Source organism: Branchiostoma lanceolatum, chromosome 6 (assembly GCF_035083965.1).
Source record: "Branchiostoma lanceolatum isolate klBraLanc5 chromosome 6, klBraLanc5.hap2, whole genome shotgun sequence".
Classification (NCBI taxonomy): Eukaryota; Metazoa; Chordata; class Leptocardii; order Amphioxiformes; family Branchiostomatidae; genus Branchiostoma; species Branchiostoma lanceolatum.
In genome coordinates, this window is record NC_089727.1 from 15,264,963 (window position 1) to 15,287,640 (window position 22,678).

Sequence of the window (22,678 nt, forward strand, 5' to 3'; positions counted from 1 at the left end):
GGTGTTACCTGCGACCTGGTCAAAGGGACGTGCTGTAGCCTGGTCTTGTACGGGACCATTCCACACACACGCACTCACATATATATTTGAGCTATATGCTGCATCATATTTGTATAGCTTAGTCCCGCCGTCTTCCTTCCTGTAGCCTTTCCTGTTTACCTCCCGTCGATGTGGGTTCTGCAATAGAGTCTGGAAGATAACTCTGTCTTTTGTAGGCTGACTCCCTTGAGGCACTGTCTCTGTACAACCTGTCTCGTCACCCATACAAACGCTAGTCTCACGCGAACATGTCTCAATTGCCATCCACACTACTACATCCACACTGCGGTGCTTACATAGTCTCTTACGTTCAGAAATGTTGATATAGACTTTTTGATCGTAATGACTGATCTTGCGTGATATACTGTAATCAGGAGAGCTTGTCAGATCGATTTGAAGAAACGCAAGTTATGTTAATGATTCTAACAAGACTAGGTTGTTCGTATGTTTATATGTTTGTTTATAAAGCTTAGGACATTTCATCCACACAGCGGGGCCAACATAGAAACTTGGTCTCTATCGTTCAGAAATGTTGATATAGACTTTTTTATCGTATACATAATGCATGATCTTGCGTGATATACTGTTATCAGGAGAGATTGTTAGTTCCATTCGACGAAACGCAAGTTATGTTAATGATTCTAACAAGCTTATAGATATGTTTATATGTTTGTTTATAAAGCCTAGGACCTTAGGCTAAAATAATGGTAGATAAGTTACTATCTGTAGGACCTCCTCAATATCATAATGGAATCGCCCAGGCGCGTAATCGTCGGCATTTCATCCTAATTTTGACACGCAACAGATTTTGGTGATCCCATCTAAGTAGCGTGGGGCTTTACCCGTCCAACGTTTATAATGTCAAGACGCCTACATAGGCTTTGATTTGTTCTTCTTTGTACCAACACATACGTCATTTTCAAGAAGGACAACTTTGAGTATTCTCCAAGATATTCGTGACGGGCGTTGGTCCATGACGAGCCATTACCAGCTTTCTAAAGCAATTACAGAAAACCAACTAAATTATACCCTTTTTAGTAACCACCTCATTAATTCACCTTTAGAAAACTAGAAAGCTTATCCATTCTCGAAAAAAAAAGACATTCTTTAAAGGTTGAAGTCATTTCTGTAATTGAATATTTAGATCAGATTGTGATAAGATGATGCTTGATACTATACATATCAAAGTTCTCTTTGTGTGAAGTTTCTTCATGTACTTAGTATCTTTGGAAAACACCTTAATGTAAGGTAGTTTGCAGGTGTCCTATTGTGTACGAGTGACTGGGAGGCGACATGCGTGGGTAAGCTCGCCTTAATTGCTGAGAGGACGTAGAAGGGGTCTTCTTATGTACGATAACATCATCACCACAAGGCGTGTACAACAGTCTGGTATATCCCCTTTCCAATTGTGATTATACATACTGATAACAGAGGCTCCATAACAATGTCTAAATCGTTGCATTGTACCAAGAGAAACTGTCGAGCTGGATTTCTAAAAGGCATGTCCTGTTCAGAGACAAAATCATATATTAAAGCAGCCTTTGATACAAAAATGATAAACGACAGATGCTTTTAGCTCTTAATCGCTACTATATCATAGGCTCTATAGCAGTTACTAATGGCAAAAAAGTTATCCAGATGACAAATTCACAAGTACATTGTGTACTGTACTTATATTCCACCTATCCCGCCTTTCATGTGATTATCCACTGTCAATTAGTGTCCGATCTCTCGTCGGACACAGCTCTGCACAAATGAATTGAATCGGTTGTGACGTTACAAATGGTTTAAACATAAAACATGGTGCCTCAAACAAGTGGCATCCATCAGTTCAGCCACCAAGGGCCCTCGCTTTGTAGCTACAAACGCCAAAGGAAAACAAACAGTGCACACTTTCGGGACGTCGCGTTTCTGGTAATAGCCGACCCGTATGTAAACTAACACAGTTTACAGACAGACGACAGCCCGCCCTGTTTCTACGGCGGTGCATCCAGATTTGGCGCGCGGCTCAACCGCAAAGCCGCCGTCGCACGCACCCTGTACTTTATACAGACACGGCGATTTTACCTCAGACAATAGATACAACTTTCTATGGACAAAGACTTACCATTCACACAAAACGCACAGTACAACTCAACTATTTGTTTTCCTTTCAACATTCTTATCCAAAGTAGTCGCGTATATTTCTAGGATGCCTTTTGTCCAAGACAGTGTGGTAAATATTTACAAAGACCTCCATTTGTTGACAAGATGTTACAAGTTTTGTTGGGGGAAATACAACCCTGTCATACAGCCGTACCATCTCAAAGGAAACCGCATTTATACCAAAATGTCGTACAAGGCCACAACAAACATGGGGTCATCCATATGGTGCGATAGATCATAACATAAACCTGTTATGTAAACAAAGTTCATCTTGGTCTTACATCCAATATGTAGTCATCTTCTACCTCAACATGTTCTCGGGACACCCAGTCTACTGACCCAGGCTTCTGTGGGTTCATACGTTCTGGTGAGGGCGCTGAACCAGCTATGGGCGTTTTCGTCTTCTTTAACTCTTGCATTATCTTCCTTTCAGCGGCTGGAATCTTCGACAGAGTCTCTGTCATGAGCCACAAGAAAGCGTTCGTGCTCTCCTCAGCGACCTGTATCCTTCTCTCGAATTCGTCCATCTTCTGTGACGTTTCCTCTCGTTTTTCGGTCTCTTCTCGAGCTAAGGCCTCGACGCGGCGGTTTAGATCACTAACTTTCCCCAAGTCACCTTGCAAAACCCCCACGCGATCCTCCAGAAACTTGATGAAGTTTCCTTGCCCGGTAAGAACTCGGTGCAATTGCAGGGTTTCTTCTGAAAACGCTTCTAGTCTTTTCTCGTAGTATGCCCGATAGGTCTCTTGCTGATGTGCGTGGTCCTCTAGTTGAAACATGAGGGCTGTCACGTTACCGAGTTGTCCCGCGAAACTGTTACACCGCATTCTTTCTCCGATCTGGACCTTCTGTAGCAAACCCACATCTTTCCGTAGCTCCACCAGTTCGTCTGACCGTACCGAACACGTTTTGCTCTCGGCGCGGGTGTTGAGATGCTCCGAAGGACTGTACGGGAGAACAAGGCTACATTCGCAGGTCCTCTTGTGTCGACGATCGGTCTTAACCGTCCACGCCGAGGACTTCGCGATGATAAGAACAGCGACAGTTGTTAATATGATCACTTGCCTTTCCATGCTGCCTATCAGCGCGACGATGTATTGAGAAGTGAGCAGTCAAAGACGAAACCGCCGATATACCAACAGTCGATGCAGTCCTAGGTAAAACATTAACTTAGAAACGTACTGCCTTCTCAAAGAACTGGATCACGAGGGTACATCAGTAAGAGGCCCAAACGCTCTGTGACTAATAGTCGACCCTTGCCAGGTGTAAGGTCACAAATCGCCTAGGGTCAGCTCCAGCCCGCGGTTTACAGAGACCACACCTCGCCTCAAATAGAGAATGATTGGCAGGTAGCTCGGACGAGACTTTTGTGCTGACAATCCCACGGAATCCTGGGTATTTTACGCTTTTAGACTTCAACTGCCACAAGGCCCTTGAAACTGTTCTGATGTTGCATCAGAATTCTTCTCTGAAAAGGAACACTGTTTCTGCGAATGTAGTTTTCGGTATCTCAGTTCTGTTACTGGAAACTGTCATTAGACAAGTGGAGGTTGACATTTTTATCGAAACTTTTGGTGCTCAGCCCAGATTCGGGCGTCTCGTGTTTAGTTTTACTGCATAACTTTGGTGATTGGATTCCAGAAAAATTCGTATAAATCCTTTTATCTCAACAGAATTCCCATTGCTGACTGCTGCTAGATTTCGGCGAGGATGGCTTCGTTCAGAGAAATGTTCTACCGACATGCCCCCTACCCACACACACTTGCTTCAAATGAATGTATGGTGCCCCTGTAACATGTTTACCCAATGTTTAAACACTCGACCTGGAATATATGGTAGGATTCTACTTTAAGCATGCGACATTTGGGCCTCCCACAAAGACTCAACAAATCTATGCATAACTTCACACGCCTGATGTACTTACATACCCACTCTCAACGTCTGGGGAGCGTCACGCTCACTTTGCGCACCTGTCATTGTGAACTGCAAAAAGGTGCGAGGGTTGTAGTTCGTAGTTTTAAAATGTGAAGAAAACGACGTGAATTTTATCAAGAAAGTAAACTTCTCCTATGTGTATGTCGTTCATACATTTTCACGTTGAGACATGCCTTCAAATGAAGGTATAAGTTTGCTATTAATCTGTTACGATGATACGATGTCTACCCCCGCCGCAATATGCCCACAGGCCTCTGCTAGGTTTACACTGACAGGTGCGTTGGACTAGTTCCATATCGCGCCATGACTCATAAGTTGTACATTTTTCCACGTGTCCCTGACAATAACATGTCTGGCGAAAAGTCCAGTTGTTTAATTTAGAGAGAAGGTCTATACGTATGTACTGATGTGTCAATAGACGTAGTGTTATAAGATGTAGCATTGTGAGTTTGCAGAATATATAGTGGCTTAATGTATTACTCCATATCTAGACTCAGCAAAACTGTAGCATACCGAACTTCGAATGTAATACAAAGGTCTGCAGAAAACGTGACATTTTAACAGTCACGTCTCCCTCCAATACGACTGTCTTTCTAAACTGGCATGTTTTTGAAACGCTCCCGGATGAACAAATGTGATGTTAAAAACATGACCTTACGTTTTGCAGCTTGCGTGTAAAAAACAAGGACAGAAAGTCTCTCAAATTGCTGCGTTTGTTGAACAACGTTCTGTCGGATTCAAGTTCCTCTGCGAAGACGAATTTCTGCCGATCCTTTCCCACGAAGAGGAAATTTTGAACACAATATTAATCATTTAAGAAATGAGCTTCGCTAAGAGTAAGCTGGCCCTTATCTGAAATATGCCAGTGTTTGTTATGTCGCAGTTGTTCCTGAGATAAACGCAGACGATCGTTTGAGAGGCGCGCTGGATGGAAAAGGGCGCGAGTGATTCATTCGCAGAGAGATGTTTTGTGTGGGCCAACTTTATGTGCAACGACACACGCGCATACACTACCGTATCCTTGCTATGCTAACCGAGTGAACAGGCCCTTGAGAAGCATCTGTTATCTCTACACATGCTAGTGGTGTTCCTGCGGTCAGCGGTCGCGAGTTCTACACGGCTACTTCACGTGCTCTTACGCCGCTCGACTGGGAGCTCCTGTGCTTTTTTGAAGGTTTAATGTTACAAGTTAATACAACACGGATCAGGTGAGTGACAGTTTCTCAATGTAATTATGCAGATAGAATACCGTGGGAATGGGAGCGCTTGATGAACCAGTATCGTTATATATAATGAAGGACTGATTTCGTCTTTATTTTAGGTCAAGCCCTCGTCAGAGAACCACCGAAGTGACCGAATCCATTCTCCACCATCTACGGTACGCCAGTTGTATGTTTGTATTTGAGAACAGAATGCAAGCCAGCATTTTCCCCATTGCATGGTGTGTTTGTGTACTGCTCGTAACAGGTAGCTGATCCATTCTTGAAATGGTTTGTTTTAAGCAAAGTGGGCAGGTTTGTGCAGCTATCAATTGTATCCCGCGTGTAGGGGTTCACTCTGACAGAACTGCATCACCACTGGGATTGCTGTAGCAGCGAGAAAGTAAAGGCGGTTGGTCTGTGATCATCAAACATGTTTGATTGCACCTATGGGGCCTTTTGAGACATTGTTTGTAGATGAAACAGATGGACGTGTCTTGTCTAAGTGCAACATTTGGAGGATGTCATCAACCTGTCTTCCCTGACGGACGATCTGGGTTTTCTTCTACTTACTTGTCAATTGTCCCCCCAAGAAATTACATTTCGAACAGTTTTAGCACGTGAGGGATCTGCTATAAAAGGGAACTTTTATGACTCAGGAAGATGTAAACAATTTTAATTTGTGAAAGACCCACTAGTTAAAATCTAATTGTATCGTTTACGGGAAATGTAACGTTAATACTTTTGAGAAAATGTGCCTTCTATGCTTTCTTGAAAGTGGGTGGGGACTGGTCGATTTGCGCCATTACAGTACAGGTGGCCTTTCTAACCACCGAGGTAGTAAGTCAAAAACAGGAAGAACACTAGTTTTCATATCCGTAAAACATCTGATACGATAGGCTCGAGACTAAACCTACATCCAGTCTACGACGTTACAGCTGTACAGACAGACATGTATGACAAGTTACAGGATTAGTACATGTCAAGAGTTGTGTAGATAAAATACTTTTGCCGTACACAAAATAAACATGTCCGAGATCTGCCAGACCTTTGACCTGTCCAGAGAACTGTGTCCGATCATTCACGATAGACTACGCCTGGCCGATGGAAAGTAACAAAAATTCAATCTCCAAGCAGAGTTTGTTGGGGAAGATTGTGACCTTCTTATCATATGCCCGGCTGCCGTCCACAGCCCAGGCCCCAACAACTATAGTAATTCACTTCTACACGGTATCAAAGTGAAGTTTGATACGACAACGGTTAGCTGTTATACGTGTCGCAGATCTAGAGTTCGGACGGAAAACGAGACACATGCTAAGAGGGTCACAATCATCCCCAACAACTTGGAGAGTAGGTAGAAGTTTATGAGTCAATTACCTGGGCGTCTTCAAAATCGAAACCATCAGCATTCAGTACATTGCATAAAGTTCATCCATTTGTATGAAAGTGTCCTTCGCTTTCCAATTGCAAGGTGAAATTGTCCTAAATTCAGTCAGGTGAAACAGGAAGCGGCTAAGATCGTATCACGAAATCATGCACCCGAGCACTTCCGCCAGACTTAACAGTCGTATTGTTCTTTGTATTGTTCTGGGATGTCACAAATCTAGAGACACCCAACAGTTCAACAGTTTGTAATGTAAACTTTATCAATCAAAAGTTCAAAACTGAACAGAGGTGATTCACGGAGGGATGATACATTACTGATACTGTTCGGGTCTGTCTCAGGCTATGCAGGACAGGTGCATCCATTGTTTATTTCTTTTGGAATGGTTTCAAAGTAGAGCAAACGAGAGACGTTATACATTCGGCTGTTCTCGATTTCACTGGGTAGCCAAGTACTAGTGACGTCACGACTGAGCGCTCGTATTTCAGCGTCATTCACTTTGAGATGTACAGTTTTGCAGATAAGGTTTAGATCAGTCTATCTGTTGACAATGACAAAAGCAGATAATGGACCGATTTGATGAAAATCAAAACAGACTCAGTGATCTTTGATAACATCTTGCTCTGTGATTTTTGTTCTGTCCGTGTGTCTCCCATGGGAAGAGGTGTGCTCTCTGTTGGTCTTAAGTTACTTAAGGGTTCACACGGTACGATGTGTTGAATCACATTTCGCCATTGTTGTACAGAACGGTGGGAAGTACTGACGACCAGTGACCAGTCGCTCCAAAACATTGCGTCATACACCAGACTGGCGGAAGACAGACGTGGCCGACCGAGGACCGTTACGAGTGAGTTCTTCCGTTTGTTTGTCCTGGTGTCGGTGCCTCTTAATTAAGACATGCTTAAGATGACACCTTCTTACCACTTAAGCGGCTGTTCATGATGAGCAGGACGACACCGTGCTTTGTGGTGGGTCGTATTGTGTCGTCTGTTTCGTCGTGTGTTATTGTCTGTTCATGTCTTTTAATGTTTGATGCTACTGTCTCGCTTCTTGCGAAAACGCGGCTGGTTATAGTGCTAGCGTACATTAACTGTATACCTCATACAGAAAATGGACGTATTGAAGCATTTTTAGAAATGTTCCTAATGTATGAACGTATGATATTTAAGTATAAAGACGTAACGCATCTAACACAAACAATGTCCTGAAACATTAGTCCGTCTCCTTCTCTCTAACGTTACGTACAACTACTATAGAGGTACAAATTGATCTCCGAGCAGATACTGAGAGGGTACAGACAGAACGAACGACATTGCCTCCGGACATCTGCTAGAAAATTAGAAACAAATCTGGGACGACTGATCCGCATCCGCAATTGTATTGACCATATTGATTTCCTTTCAAGATAGAGCCGGGGAAGCTGTAAGACATAAATGTGCGATCAACATTATTTTAGAGGACAATGACATTATGGGGCACCGACATAAGAAGGTCAAGAAAACACAGAAACAGCTAAAACAAACTTGCCGGCCTGTCGCTAGACGTTTGGTCAGAGACTTATAGCGACGCTGTAACTCCCAGCTGTGACCAGTATCGGCAGTTAACAGGTGTCCGTGTTTACCCAGTATTAACCTAATACGGCATGGCTACATCCGTTAACATGTAAAGATAGCACAATTTCTTAAATCAATGTTAACTCGTCTACTTTGGACGTAATAAAATCTCTCCTAGCCCCTTTCTTCTTTCAACTTGTCCTGTTTCTCCTGGCACCTCCTCTCTCCTCTTTTATTTCCAGTTTCCTTCCTCCATTTCTTCTTTTCGCCCAAAGGCTTTACACGTGAGATGGCAGTTATACGAATGGGTTAAAAAGACCTGCCCACGTTGACCTTCCAACAATATTTCTCTTCCCTTAAAACCCCCGGGGCCACAAAACACTCAGGAGTGTGTAATCCCTGCCTTTCCAAATAAACAATCTTTGTGTTAGTTTACCGTACAACCTACGACGTGTGGCGGGATTTATTTGCAGGGGGTGACCTAACGGGGCTTGTCCGTGTCGTTCCCAGCATCTCTGTCCCAGAACACCCACCTGTCTTTCCCGCCTGTACCCTAGCCTCCACCAGGCCTTCCTACGGGGGTGTGGATGGTAGAATTCGGCAAAAAGATTGACTGATAATTGGCCAGGAGAGTCAGTCCGCGGGAAGGTTAACATTTCCCCCTCCGAACAGAATTACGCCGGCAAATGAAATGCTACAGTGACCTAACTTCCCTGGCAAATATTCTCCCTATAGCCTGCGTAGTTAGTCTGGTAGAGACTACCTGTACCCTTCCCTAGCTATGACCAACAACTGCCGTGTATTTACATTCCTTAATACCCCGTGGTGCGGCCCGGTCGGAGTAAAAGCTGTAGTGCTGACACAGGCGCAAGGTGCGACGTTTGATCCAGTCCACCGTGACTTTAAAAAGATCAACTTGTAATCCCTGGAGATTTTCTGCGCCTTCCTAGCAACTGGAGCAGAAACGGGACGTTACGTTTCTTTTGAGTCCCAACTCGACTGCCCTATTGTTTCTCTTTCTAAATTTAGTTCATTTGCAAAACGTTAAACGGACTGTATATATTCGATGACGTGTTGGCACGGCGAAAAAAAAGAGATAACATTCTTGGCAGCTATCATAATAATGAATCATTTTTTTCTAAATTACAGATTTTAACGTCTTACAGAACGAAAGTGTTTTAAAAACATTATCAATACCATTTCATTTGATCGCACCTTATCGTATCTCTCTTAATAGACCAAATATGTTGGTCAAGGGGCGAAAGAGAAAATTAGGCCATCAAAGACATTCATTACAGTCAAAAGTAAACATGAAGAGATTTATCAAGAGTGGTGCTTGAAAAATCGTTCGGTCAAGACCTGCCCTAGTCTGGTTTCTCCATCATTCTCTTCTGTCATTGGTGGAGACGCGCCGATCTTTGGCTGTCCGACTTGTGCGAAGGACACTTGTGTAGGATTGAGTTTCAGGTGGTCTAGCTCGGGTGTTGCTTAGTGCAGGTTAGTAAGAAGAAGAAGGAGTATGTTCATCGGAGTTTCAGTTGGTTCTTGGTCTCGGATGCTGCTTTGTTCAGGTTAGTAAGGAGAAGAAGGGGCATATTCACAGGGAAGGAAACTATTTACACCTAAGAAACGTCGGACGTAAGGCGCAGAGTAAGGCGGGAAGGAGGAGACCGTTCATAGGAGTGATCACTGCCGAAGGTCGTTATCAAGTTCCAGATCTGCGGGCAAGGTAACGTTTGTGTCTCTTTCTGTTTGCTGCCTTTAAGTTTGATGTTGCAGCTCTCCGTTAAAATGTTCCCCAAACTACCCTGGGTCACATAGGGATCTTTAAAAGCAAGCCTTGGTGGATGGAAGACAAGGGAATGTTCTTTTTTCTATACCTGATGTTTGCTTTATCACTAAATGATCGTCGCTAGTCCCGTAGTTCCGACGAACTACCGATCTTGCCGCATATTGAATGAAACAATGAAATGGAATTTGAAACCACCTGGTTTACCAAACGCGTAAAATTCTTGTGTTAGATACAGTACACGAGACCAGAGTGGTTTGCTATGTACCAGGATAACACATACCATTGGTTGTTATTTCTGTATGGTCCAATAGCGAGAAGTAATTACTTTCCGACTCCTTTGAAACCTCTGGGGTAGCTGGATGTTATTGAAGGTATGTCGAGGATAGAGGTTTGAGAACGTGGACTTGGTGATTGCTGGCATATGGCCTGTAGTTCTATGAGAGGGGTGCTATTAGGTTTTCTTGTAGTTATGTCTATGAGATTTTTATTCTGAAAAAAAAAGGCACGACTTGCATTTACTTTTCAGTTGTGCAACATTGGTCCTGTGCTTTTCTTGCATGTTCCACGTTTTAGATCGGAGCTTTAAGACGTCCAAAACAATTTGTAGAGAACAGTTTGAAGAAAAAGAACAATTTTGTCGGTAGAATAACTGGACAATATCTCTTTACACGCTTTTCACTCAGTGACCAACAAGTTGAAACCGCCATGATTGCTTGTTTGTTGAGTGATAAGTTGCTACACGTTGTTTCAAAATCTGCAGATATGAGCATGTTTCTGTTTCAAACGTCGTCTCCAAGTTTTCGCTTAATCTCCAACACCCTTGCCAAACAAGCTGTTAGCTATTTCTGTTGGGTGGTTGACGATATTTCCCAGACCACATGTCACGGGTGTTGAAACCGATTGTTGTGGCACGGTCTCTTTAATTAAATCACAGCCACATAGAGTACATAGTTAAGGTCAGCTTGGGGTGAAGGTACGACAAAGGAGATAACCTTCAAAAAGTCCTTCACCGAGTTTCCACTCGCCTAGTTCCCTCCCCTCGAAAATAATGATTTCAATTAAGAACTTACCAGTCAAAAGCCCCCTTTTCAAATCATTAGGAGCGCGTTTACATTCAATATACGGTCAAACTGTTCTCCTCCTTCAAGTTCGGACCTAAGAGGACCTGGCTGCCCCCCTCCCCAGCTATGACGATTGCCATGTCTCAATATCGCTCCAGACTTCCTAAAACCCTTTTGTCCGGAAGTTCTTCAGTGACTGTGAACGCCATCTCGTCAAGTGCAGTAGTCTTAAACTAAGCTCTTTTGTTTCTTTTGGAATAAACAAATGTCGGAATGCTTCTGTGTGATTGCTGCGGCTTCTGTGATAACTACTGTAACCTCATTTAGAAAAGTAAAAGAGTTACGATGGTGGAATGACCTTTCGGCTAAACTCGTATGAAGGCGTCGCCAAGGTCAAATTAACCTAGTTTCCCCCCAAGTAAATTACATCGATAGTAGAACGCTTAGAAGAAGCAAGCCCTTTGCGTAAATGATGATACATGTACTAAGACAGCTTCGGTGGAAACCATGTGTAAGATGTAAGATTATTGGATAGTTGTAGCATACAAAAAGTTGTAGCATGTGGACATTTTACTCTCTAAACACCGCATCTGGCTACATCTGCGTCACTAAATTTGGGCCATTCTGATGTTTCAAACGAAAGGTTCTTCCAACCGTGAACAACCGAAGGCCGGGCTCGGACCATCAGACTGCAAGATGTTCCTTTTCTTCCAAACTGTTTGATTGAGCGTCATTGGAAGAACATCTGCAAGAACAAACGTGCCCCTTAGCAAACTAAAGGTTAAATGCTGACCAAGCTGTTGTCATTGAAGATCCCATAAGAGTTCGAAACAAGACAGTGCAGTGTCTGATGTATGCTGACATGACCTACTTGCCCCATAATTAATGATTCGTGTTGTACATTTATGCTGTGGGTGACAAGAGGAGTGGTCTTGTCGGACACCTGCCTTGTGCAGATCTACCCACTGCAGTGGGACCAGCCCATTTTGAGTATTTTGGAAGGGAGGTTGTTGTTGATGTTTTTGCACTATGACAGAGATATCGTTATGCAATTATAAACTGAAACTGTGGAGTTCTTCAGAATGTATCGTTGTAATACAGTAAAAATATTACTTAGCATCCTTCGAACTGCAGTACCCCCACCCCCGAATTTTCCAAATGGAACAACCTATACTTTTGGAGAGTGGGGCGGTAACCGACAATTGGAAATATCTGGACATGGTCATGGGAACATATTTCGTGTGTGGTCTGAACTCCAGATATACGTTTAGAAGCCATACACCGTGTAAATCGTTTTAAGTCTTATGTTAAGTGCCATTAGTCCGACACACTCTGAAATGCCAAGGTGATGGAGGGATGTGATTTCTCAAGACGACAGCCAGGTGAGAGGTGAGAACTCACACCTTTAAGGCGTTGGCTCTACTGTTATACCAAGGACGTTATTGTGCTTGGTTATACCTGTGTGATTTCAACTTTGCCTGTCGTACACTGTCTTTCTTATCTTCAAACACAATAAGATTGTTGCAAAGAAGCTACCGTAGAAACCTGCTATATATGAAAACGCCTGTGCTTTTTTTAAAAACTTTTAAGATATCACTTTTCAATGTCTTATTATTGACGTCTTAAAGCAAGAGTGTTATTTCTTGCTTAAAGATTACAATTTCACAGGTTTACTTATGGACCTTTTTGATACCCAGTGGTCCTTTATTAGAAAGATATCGTTTTGTGAACAGTGATGTTCGCATGCTGTTTTTATCAGACTGAAAACTGTCGTACTTAGATCTTCACACGTCTATCTGTGTGTGGACTGTACTGCACGAAAACCTCTCACGTATCATTTCCTCACAATTAAAAGATAGTCCCGAATATCTCTAGAATAACTTCAATGAACGTTAGAAGTTCAGTTATTTTCCAAACATACACAAGACTGACCACATCGACCTCTCCCCGCGATCTCTGACCCGTGCGCTCCCACGAGTTGACCCCCAGTTTTTCGGACCCCCCAAATTGCCACTGCAGGACCCCCTAGAGGGCGAGCATCATCGCGTAATGATGACCAATGGGCCCACCTCATCACTGCCACCTGCGGAGCACAGCAGGTATCTCCTACAGGTGTGCACAGGTGTGCAGAGGTCAGCGGACAGGTCAGCTCGTCACATGTGGGATCATCCTCACTATGTCATTAAGTGTGTATTTGTGTACAGCACAGTTTGTTCACGTTTTCACCACCAACAGAGAATGAATTAAATATCGCTTGAGTCGCTGCACGATACACAGGAAGTAGAAAATAATGGGTGCTGATTAGAACTTGTTGACGTCCCGTTGCACTTTTTCACTTAAAGCGTAGTCACAAATGCCGTACGATATTTTGTGCTGCGATTTTCAGCGAGGCTACGACAAGGGTGCATTACAACCTTTCTTTAGTCACGAGACAGCTGAATCTTGTACGTCTCAAGAAGGTTCCCAATTTGCTGTCGTACACATGTTGTACGACGTTTGTGACAGTGCAGGAGACTGAGCTACGTAATGATCGATAAGATGATTTCCATCTGTAACTAACCAACTGATACTGATAAGTGGCAAAGTGCATTGGAACGGCTGAGTGTGATATTTGTAGTCTGTTGTACTTTGTAAATACAGTGCGTTCTCTGCAAATACGTTTCTGATGATGTTTAACGTTTTCAAGACATGTCGCCGGTTACATCAAACGGCAGGTAGCTTCCCAGCTCGACCATATGGTACACCTGTCCTTTCGGAGATAATTTAAAGAGGCACATATGGTCAGATTGGAACAGGTGAAGTAATTGTTTATTTCTGTCGGAACTGTTACAAAGAGGCGAGGAACAATAGTGGTGAATTCCTGTTTCACGAGCTATAACTTAGCTGGGCCCTTGAGTGCTCTTGCATAAGGACATCATTTGTTATTGTCAGGAATCGTTTTGCAATAGATTTGTTCCAAACAGCACTTAACATTTCTAAAGTGTGACGGATCATACAAAACTGCGTTTTTGTCTCGGTTTTTGGCAAGTAAGTAATTATGTTTTTGGAGATACAAATACATGATTCCAGAAGGCGTTAGGACACAGGATAGGGCTCCGTCCCCTTAGTCGTGGCCAAAAATGTCATGTCTGTGTACTCAACAGAGCAAACCGCGTAAAGTGGGGAAATTGACGGGGGGTGGGGTACTTGTCGACACAAGTAATGACCTCCGTCTGAAGGGTTTTCAAAAAGTAAGGATCGCGTATGTGTGTGTGTGTGTCTGTGTGTCTGTGTCTGTGTGTCAGATGTCAGACAGTTGTAGACCTGTAATTGTTGGAGTATTTAATTCAAAAGGAACGTGTTTTAAGACTCATTTATTGTAATCCTACATTGAGATTTGCCTTGTAAGACGATTACCAAATGGTCCTCTTAACTACTTAGCTACCGTAACGTAACGCCGCATGTCGTCCATTTGGGCAGTCAAGAATGCCTAATAGCCTCCAAGGCCAAAACCTCCACAACCGCATGTCGCAGACCTACATGTGAGGTAAAACCCGGAGTATTTAGCGCGATCCTGACAGAAAAATGCCATTTTAAGCGGCCCGTGGTGTTGCTTTTTGCCTAATGGAGTGAAAAGCGTGTATGAAACAGTTTTTAGTCTCCAGTGGGAATCATTCTGGGTCGCGCAAATGGAGTGTTCTCTGTGATCACTTCCAAATGCTGACCTCACCGCAAGCCGTTAGGATTACTTCATATTACACAGGAATTCACAATGGGTTATGGAAATGGACTAAGTACTGAAAACCATATCTCTAGTGAATTTGACGTTCATGCTAACGAGTTTCAAAAGAATTCAAACAATGTTTTCAGCCAGTAACTTCATAGCAATAGGTTAAGATACACAAAGAATGATACATTGGAAAAATGACAGCTCTCGACTTCAAAGATTGATATCTAATGCGAGATGTAACCGACCTCTTCATTGGTAGACATACATGCGTTGTTCACAAATGACGTAATATAACCTTAGCAAGATAGATATTTCTTCTATCTAAGTCGCCGAGAGAGTCGTAACTATATTCATCAGCTTATTGGACGCATTCTGTGTGGTATCATATTTCTATTGTGTAGTGGTCCATATTCCCAGCGCGCACCCTGGCGGTATATCGTATTCATACACTGACTCAATGCATAGAACAATACCGACGTACGCATAAAAGAAATGCTATATCTTGATACAGATAGGGATTGAACAAAATTTATAAATCGTAGGCGTGGCCTTGGCGTTTTTAAAAGTACGATCTGCAGTGGTGTGGCCCTTCCGTAGACGTGAATCATGTGTGTGTTGTTGTGCCTAAGCCCATAAAGACATGACCTAACGTTGGCTGGTCCGGGTTGTTGAAAAGGTTAATTACAGGTATAGACAGTCTGGCGGCTGTGACAGGTATAAACACACAGGACATGAGGTAAGGCCTCCACGGATCAGGTTGGGCCGCGGAGGATATGCCTTCTTTTGCACACAAAGTCCTTTTATTCAGCTAGTTCAATCTCCCGAGAACATCTCTCGAGAACCCCTCATTGTCAGTCTAAAGATCTTATACTCAGATTTCTTGGTTAAGGCATTTACGTCATAAGTGTACGACGCATAACATTTAGTGGAATAAGATATGCATTACATCCATGAGTATAGATATCTAACAGATAACACCTGGCAGTACTGAATGTTTACCAGTTTTATGAAATATGAGGAAATCTTTGTAATGTGCAAGTACATTTTGACAGGTGAAGTTTTCATTTTATATGACGATTAGATGCCAATGATCGTGAACAAAGGCCCTTCCACTCGGTTACGTTTAAGACATGCGAAATGTAACGACCGTGAACCTGGTGAACCTAGCTGTGACCTTTTCTGATCCCTGATGCAAAATTTACTAGGTTCCGGACACTTAATCATCTTAACGTTGATACTACTCATCTTTGAACCGTTGTCATGGTGACGGAAGCCCAAGGGCATTACCATGGCAACCTGTGCTATGTCAGACGATGTCTGTAGAGGTTATGTTTCGTGGTCCCTTGCCGCCGGGTGTTTACCAAAGCCCAGAGGACGGTGTACCGACGCCCTATATATACCGTCAGCTGGTCTTCACCTCTCCTTTCTCCGTGCTTAGCCTGTAGTGTAAAATCGCGCGACCACAGGTCAGACGGAGTCTGGGAGGGTCATAGTTGGGGTTTTGCCTCGGGCTGTTAGCGATCATTTTAGGAACAGTGGCACTACTTACACCTAATAGCCCCGGTAGGGCACAGCAGGCGGCTGGGAGAGGTGAGGGCGGAGAGGTAAGGACATCAGTACGGGGAGACCTTGGGGTAGCCGTGTCCCCCTGTCCGGGCGGGTCCTGGTAGTGACATGTGTGTGAGGATGTTCTGTTGGTTCACCTGACTGACGTGTGTATTTCTCGCCTCTGGTTGCAGGAGGTGCGATGTGTGATCTATCACCTGTGTGCGACACCTGAGGTACGATCGCCATGAGCCCGCCGCACCTGGCCTGGCCTGTCGCCTGCGTCCTACTCCTCGGCGTCGGCGTGTCTCTGACGACACAGGAGGAAGTCTACAGCCTTGGCCACATCGAGGACAACCGATGCGTCTGCACCTTCGTCGCCCCGTACAATCAGCCCGACAGCCCGACCAAAACTGCCCGGGAGGCGCCGTCCAACTGCCCGTCCCTGGACGCGTCCGAACTCCAGCGTCTGAAAGATGACGTCGTGCTTGTCCACAGACACCAACTGGCAAACCGCGAGCAACTCAACACACAGAGCACCGGTCTGTTCAACCTGACGACACGGATGCACACGTACGAGGAATCGCTCCGTAAATATGCCAGGAGGCAGGTGGCACAGGACGGTAACATGGGAGGGTTTCAGAAGGAGACGAGGAAACTGAGACGGCTGATCACCAAGCAGAGGCAGGCCCTGAGCGGCATGCGCTCCCGGGTCGACTCCCTGACAAACGACCTGGAACATATGAGAGGAGTGAACGAGCAGCTACTACTGGAACTACAGGTCCAGGCCGAGAAAAACGAGATGCAGCGCCGCAGATTGGAAGACCTGCGTGTCAAACACGAAGCCACGGAGACACAGATTCAGGAGTTCCTGTGGATCGTCACCACGGTGCTGAAGACTGTGCCGCGTCCGGATCGGGAACAACTCGGGGAAACTGGCGGGACCGAGGGCGACCCGGAACGCGCCGAACCGCCCGGACACAGGCCCGGGTCTCCGCCGGAAACTGCCGAAGAGAACACGGACGGCTCGGCCGAAGGGAGCCAAGCTGGCGTCGATGTCGACGAATTCGATGACTTGTACGACGACTTGTACATTACGCCTAAACCGAGGCGAAGGCGATTCCAAAAGGCAAAGCCAATCATATAATCACCCCAATCCCAGGTATATCCTTTCATTCCCTTATAAACAATTCTGTAAATACCTTGCAATGTGATTGACGGCCGTATCCGACGACAGCCAACTTTTCCTCACGAACATTAAGTCAGTCATGTGAGACAACAAAGACAGAAACATTGCCTATTAATTATACTTTATCTCGTTAGCCGTGCAATTTGTACATTCACACCACGGAAAATAGCCAGGAAATCGGCCGAAACTGCCCAGTAATTAAGTAGCCATTCAACGAGGTAAGACCCCGTGGCTAGTCCCTCAGTGGGCTGACGTTAATTATTTCTGTCATTAGAAACTCCACAGAGACAAATTCCAGTATGTATACAACAAGAACTTCTAGAATAGACGTATACAATCTATTTCAATTCATATCATTCTCATGCTGTGACAAACCGTCGTGCAGTCGTTCAAAATCGCGCCATAAAGTGTTCTCATCTCTTTTCGTGGTGAAAAAAAACAAAATGGCCGCCCTCGAGTAAAGGAAGAAAATCGTTTGAAAACTTGTTGGGCACGCACAATCACGGTACTTGTCATTGCTTGTCATTGCTCTGTGACCGAAGCCAAGATAGTGAGATAACCAGGCATGTAACACCTTCCGCACCGCCAAATATCGCTAAATGCTAAGTAGATTGCAAAATAGCTACACGCGAGACCTTTGATCTATGTGGTGTTATTCTACAGCATATTGCCCCTGTCTTTTGTACATACTTCTGACATGTCTAGCGAAACCGACCTCTTTTGGGTTATAATTGTCCACGCAACGACCTGAGCTAATCGATGACAGAGCTCTCCATATATGGTTGATAGAGCGGAGGAGCAAAGGTAACCCGTTGCCTACGGGCTCTTGAAGCATTGTCTCTTCAAGCTATGTAAGACGCTTTAATGCCCAACCTCTTCCACCCGTCTCACTACATAAACCAGTTAATGACAACTTCTGAGGTATAGCTCATCATTATTTGGTCTCAGTCCTTGCCTTATGTATTTTTGCAGAGATAAATCAGTCAGGTTGAGAGCAATCCGTTAAGAGAGGTGTATTCACTCATAATTATAATTAAGGTCCGGGGGTCATGGTTCTGATGATTGTGTACTCAGATAAGGGTGTTTCGGAAGTCGTCTGAGGTGCGTAAATCGGTCAGAAAACAGAGCTTCCTTTATATAGTCTGCGCCTGTGATCTTCAGAAAACGTAAATCTTTTCAAAAGCCTTGTTATATCTTGTTTTTAAAATCTTTCTGTTTGATGAAAATACAGTTCAGATATACCCAATGAACGGTTGTTTTCTTTGCGTGTAGAAACATGCGTTCAAATCGACAGCTCAAAACAAACAAAGAAACAAAGAAACAACAATATTTGGCAGACGAGCAGACAGTACAAAAAGATGACGTCATTATTTCGCCCCCACCCCTTCAAAACACACACAAATAATGCTCACGACAAGTCTTCTTCGATTATCACTTAAGTAGCCATTACATACGAGTCTTCTCGGATATATATCCAGCAAGTGCTTAGCCCTTAAGTGTTGTCATTCGAAGAACAATGGCGACACTTAAAGATAACACCTTAACGCGTAATTGTCTCTATCGGAAATGCCGAATTAAATGGCTTAGTGCTCAATCCAATCTGTCAAACACATGGATTATACAATCTCTAACACAGCTAGGTTAAGAAAACACCAGTGTGTGTACAACAGTTCATCAAATGTACTCACAAGGCATGTTCTTATCTGTGTTGTTTACGCATTTCGTTCTCCCGACAATAAAGACGGTTCGTCGCTCGCTAACGCGGTGTCAGAAGGTCGCCAGCGGCTACCCGACCTTTACTTGGCCGACTAAAATACACTGCATGGCGGGAATCAACCGGCTCAAACCAAGACAGCCCCGATGTCACACCGTACACTCCACACGGCTTCATCCGGACGGGATTCATACTTTAATCTAAGATAATAGAGTCTTTAGCCTTGGCTTTTTAGGTCAGTCGGGAAAACTGTGGCACAGTGCCCAGGGTGGTAAGTGATTATAAATTTCACGCTTTATTTGTCTACTAAACAATAGCTGACACACCTGTGCAAAATGTTGGATTAGCAATACATGTATGACTGTGAACGCATCTGATAACGCTCGTTTGTTTACCACTGGAGTCTACTGTCTGTTGCATTTTTTGGGTGAAACAGTATGAAACTGCATCTGAAGCTTGTGACGCGAAGCATGGAACGATGTTACATGTCCTACGGCACAACACCTGCAAGAAGATTGATAACGTCTCTAATTCTTCCCTACGGTATTACCGAGATGTCATGTTGTGGGGATTCCTGTGTCAGTAAGGACTTAACGATTCTTAAATTTGCATCAATTCTACGGTGAATGCGACAGTTTGCAAATGCAGTTTTAGTATTTTGTAATTTAAAAAAAAGATTTTCTAGTTTCTTTTATTTCAACAAGCAGAACTGTGGGCGTATTGTTGCTTGGTATAGTCAGAATTCCTTGAGGCGAACGGAGAGAGGGAGAAAGAAGAACGGAGGAACATATGAGATAATGGGGCTTGATATTAAACCCATTTCCATCTAGAACGTTTCCTCTGGTGCTCGCTACAAATCTGTGGAACATCTTTACTGTTGTGCAAGCAATGCGCTGAAAGTGGCCAATCAAATCCTTACAAGTTGCTACATTTGTATAAACTAAAACAATATTTAGGCTGTTGAGAATCAAACACTCTACATCCGACCCTACAACTCATTCTAACCTCATTAGCGTCGCTCTGTGCTAATGATCTAACCTTTATGATAACTTGACATGCACCCATCAACTGTAATAACGATGATAAGTCACATTAATATCAGTATCAACATGTGGATCACACCGCACGAACACGCGACAGTGGGGAGAAAGCCAGAGGCATGGCAGAGACCACAACAAAACGCTATTGTTGCTGTTCGCTGAAAGGGAAAGTGTAATCGATTATGACGGGTGAGTGACGTGTCGGGCTCTCTGACACCAGACTGGCTGGGACAGTACCAGAGGGTTACGCGTGCATAAATCTCGCCACAAAACCGGGTTGATGACAAATGCTGAACAGCAGGTAAAGGTCAGTGGATATATCGCTCGTTCTCATTTAAATGTACACATTTTGTAACTTCCGTTACCGTTTGAAGTAAGACGTTCCTGGCATTTAGATTTGCCACATATAAGGTGCCAAGCTGTCGTTTTTATGACGACTTCAAACTTTTCTAGCTTTTAAAAACGACAGTTTGGCACCTTATATGTGGCATATCTTAATGTCAGAAACGTGTTACTTCAAACGGTAACGCAAGTGACAAAATGTGTACACTTAAATGAGAACGAGCGATATGTGTTCTGGAGCTGCTGGCCTGAGAAACATATGTCTACATATCAGGCCCTCAAGCAGGTCGTTTTGCCGGTGGCGCTATCTTAGTTCTTTACCCGCCTCTCCATCCATCCCCCCCCATACCCCGATTGTGTCATTTTGCCAGAATATGGCCCGCCGATTCACACGCGAGTGTTCTGACTTACTCCAAGTGTAAATCGGGCCTATGTACGCACCCAATACATGCTACATTCTAGACGTGAATGACAAAGTCCAAACAATCCCTGAAAGGATGAAGCATGTGACTAGAACACAATCAAGATTATGGGTCAGATTTACTATCCAACATAAGCTTTGAATGTTCTTAGTCCACACCTGAACATGGACTTAAAATATTTCCTGATCAGATAAGAGTTGGATGTTTCCGAGAATTGGTATTGTTATAGTGATTGTTTTACCATTTTTCCCGTTGAGCAAATCTAGCATCTATGGCTTTGGCTTTTAAAACCTAAAATTGGCACTTAAAAGTGTAGTAATACAGTAGTAGCATGCTTGTTCTCTGTCGCCTTAAACGTCCATCTACTATCCGGACCTTTCATCCAACCAAGAAGAGGAATCCCGTGACCACCTGTCGTGTCGCCTGCTGAACGCCATGTTCTGGGGCAACCATGTTTATTTTGGTCGACTTTGAAGTGCGGCCTTAGTTAGCTGTCGACAGATTAGAGTCAGCATTTAGAGCAAGATTCTACAACCTGGCCCGAACCAATACATTTAGCAAACAACGGGAAGATCAGATTTACAGAGATAGATTTATGCACTCTTAGCAACACATGTTATACATGTAGTTGTAAACGTATATCAAAGACTCCGGAAGCATTGCAATGCCTGCTTTCCGTAAGGCGCTAATAAAATGTCCAAACTACTGCAGCTGACGATTACTTCCCAGAAGATAAGTGTGGTATTCAGTAAGTACTACAGACATTTCCGTTCGTTATCACTCTTTGGTTTACTGTTAAAGGTGTTTTATTACGCAGACGTGTTCTTGTCATTTATCACGCGTTTGTTGTGTTTACTTTGCGTTTTACTACATTTTGATGCTATAAAATTTTAAGAGTGCCGACTACAGTGTGGAAGACATCTACAGGTATTGGCGTCCATGCCAAGGTGATGTCAGCTTTCTGAGATGTGTGTACATAGATGCATATGGTAGATACACACATACAAACATTACACAGGGTGAAATCAAACATTTTGGAAACAAAGTAATAGTTGGTCGCACTGCTCTTTTTTACTTTGCTGAATTGTGGTGAGAAAACTTGACGACGCCTGTTCACGACTTGCTTCACGAACTGCATAACGTCAGCCAACAGTAGCAATATTTTAGATCAATATAGTAAGATGATTAAAAGAACCTGCAAAAGTTTTTCTCTCACTTTTTCTCTTTTGAACAAAAGCTTCGGACTGACGTCCATAGTCTTCTTTGTGAGATACACATGGACTTATTAAAATGTGTTGGAATGTATGTTTGACATGGAAATCACATAAAGAAAGCTGTAATATAGGCTGGATCGAACTGTCCAATATATCGTATTTATGACTGAGTGACACTGCTATCCGATCTCACCTCGGACCAGGTGAGAAAAAAGAAGAAGAAAGGCTCTGGGATGTCGCCGACAAAATGTTTCGAATTCCACCATGCTTTGTCCGGAGTGTGAGACCATGCGAAGATAGAATCTGGAAATCTGAAACCACGATGGTGGTACATTTTTTGTTTGCAGCGATGACAACTGCAGCCGTCAGAGCGCGCGTGCCGCTAGAGGACGCTT

General features: G+C 43.7%; 1 protein-coding gene across 3 annotated transcripts; it reads left to right on the plus strand.

Annotated features, from left to right (window-relative positions):
- The first annotated feature begins 4,838 nt into the window (after positions 1-4,838).
- LOC136436806 (uncharacterized) lies at positions 4,839-18,464 on the plus strand. Of its 3 annotated transcripts, XM_066431135.1 has the most exons (4): positions 4,839-5,327; positions 5,441-5,497; positions 7,448-7,549; positions 16,557-18,464. In XM_066431135.1, exon 4 carries the CDS (start codon positions 16,610-16,612, stop codon positions 17,507-17,509), a length of 900 nt encoding a protein of 299 aa, XP_066287232.1. In that variant the 5' UTR covers positions 4,839-5,327; positions 5,441-5,497; positions 7,448-7,549; positions 16,557-16,609; the 3' UTR covers positions 17,510-18,464. The 3 variants fall into 3 exon arrangements, with proteins under 3 accessions (XP_066287232.1, XP_066287234.1, XP_066287235.1); XM_066431137.1 differs by lacking the exon at positions 5,441-5,497; XM_066431138.1 differs by lacking the exons at positions 4,839-5,327; positions 5,441-5,497; positions 7,448-7,549 and adding an exon at positions 15,938-16,421.
- The last annotated feature ends 4,214 nt before the right edge of the window (positions 18,465-22,678 follow it).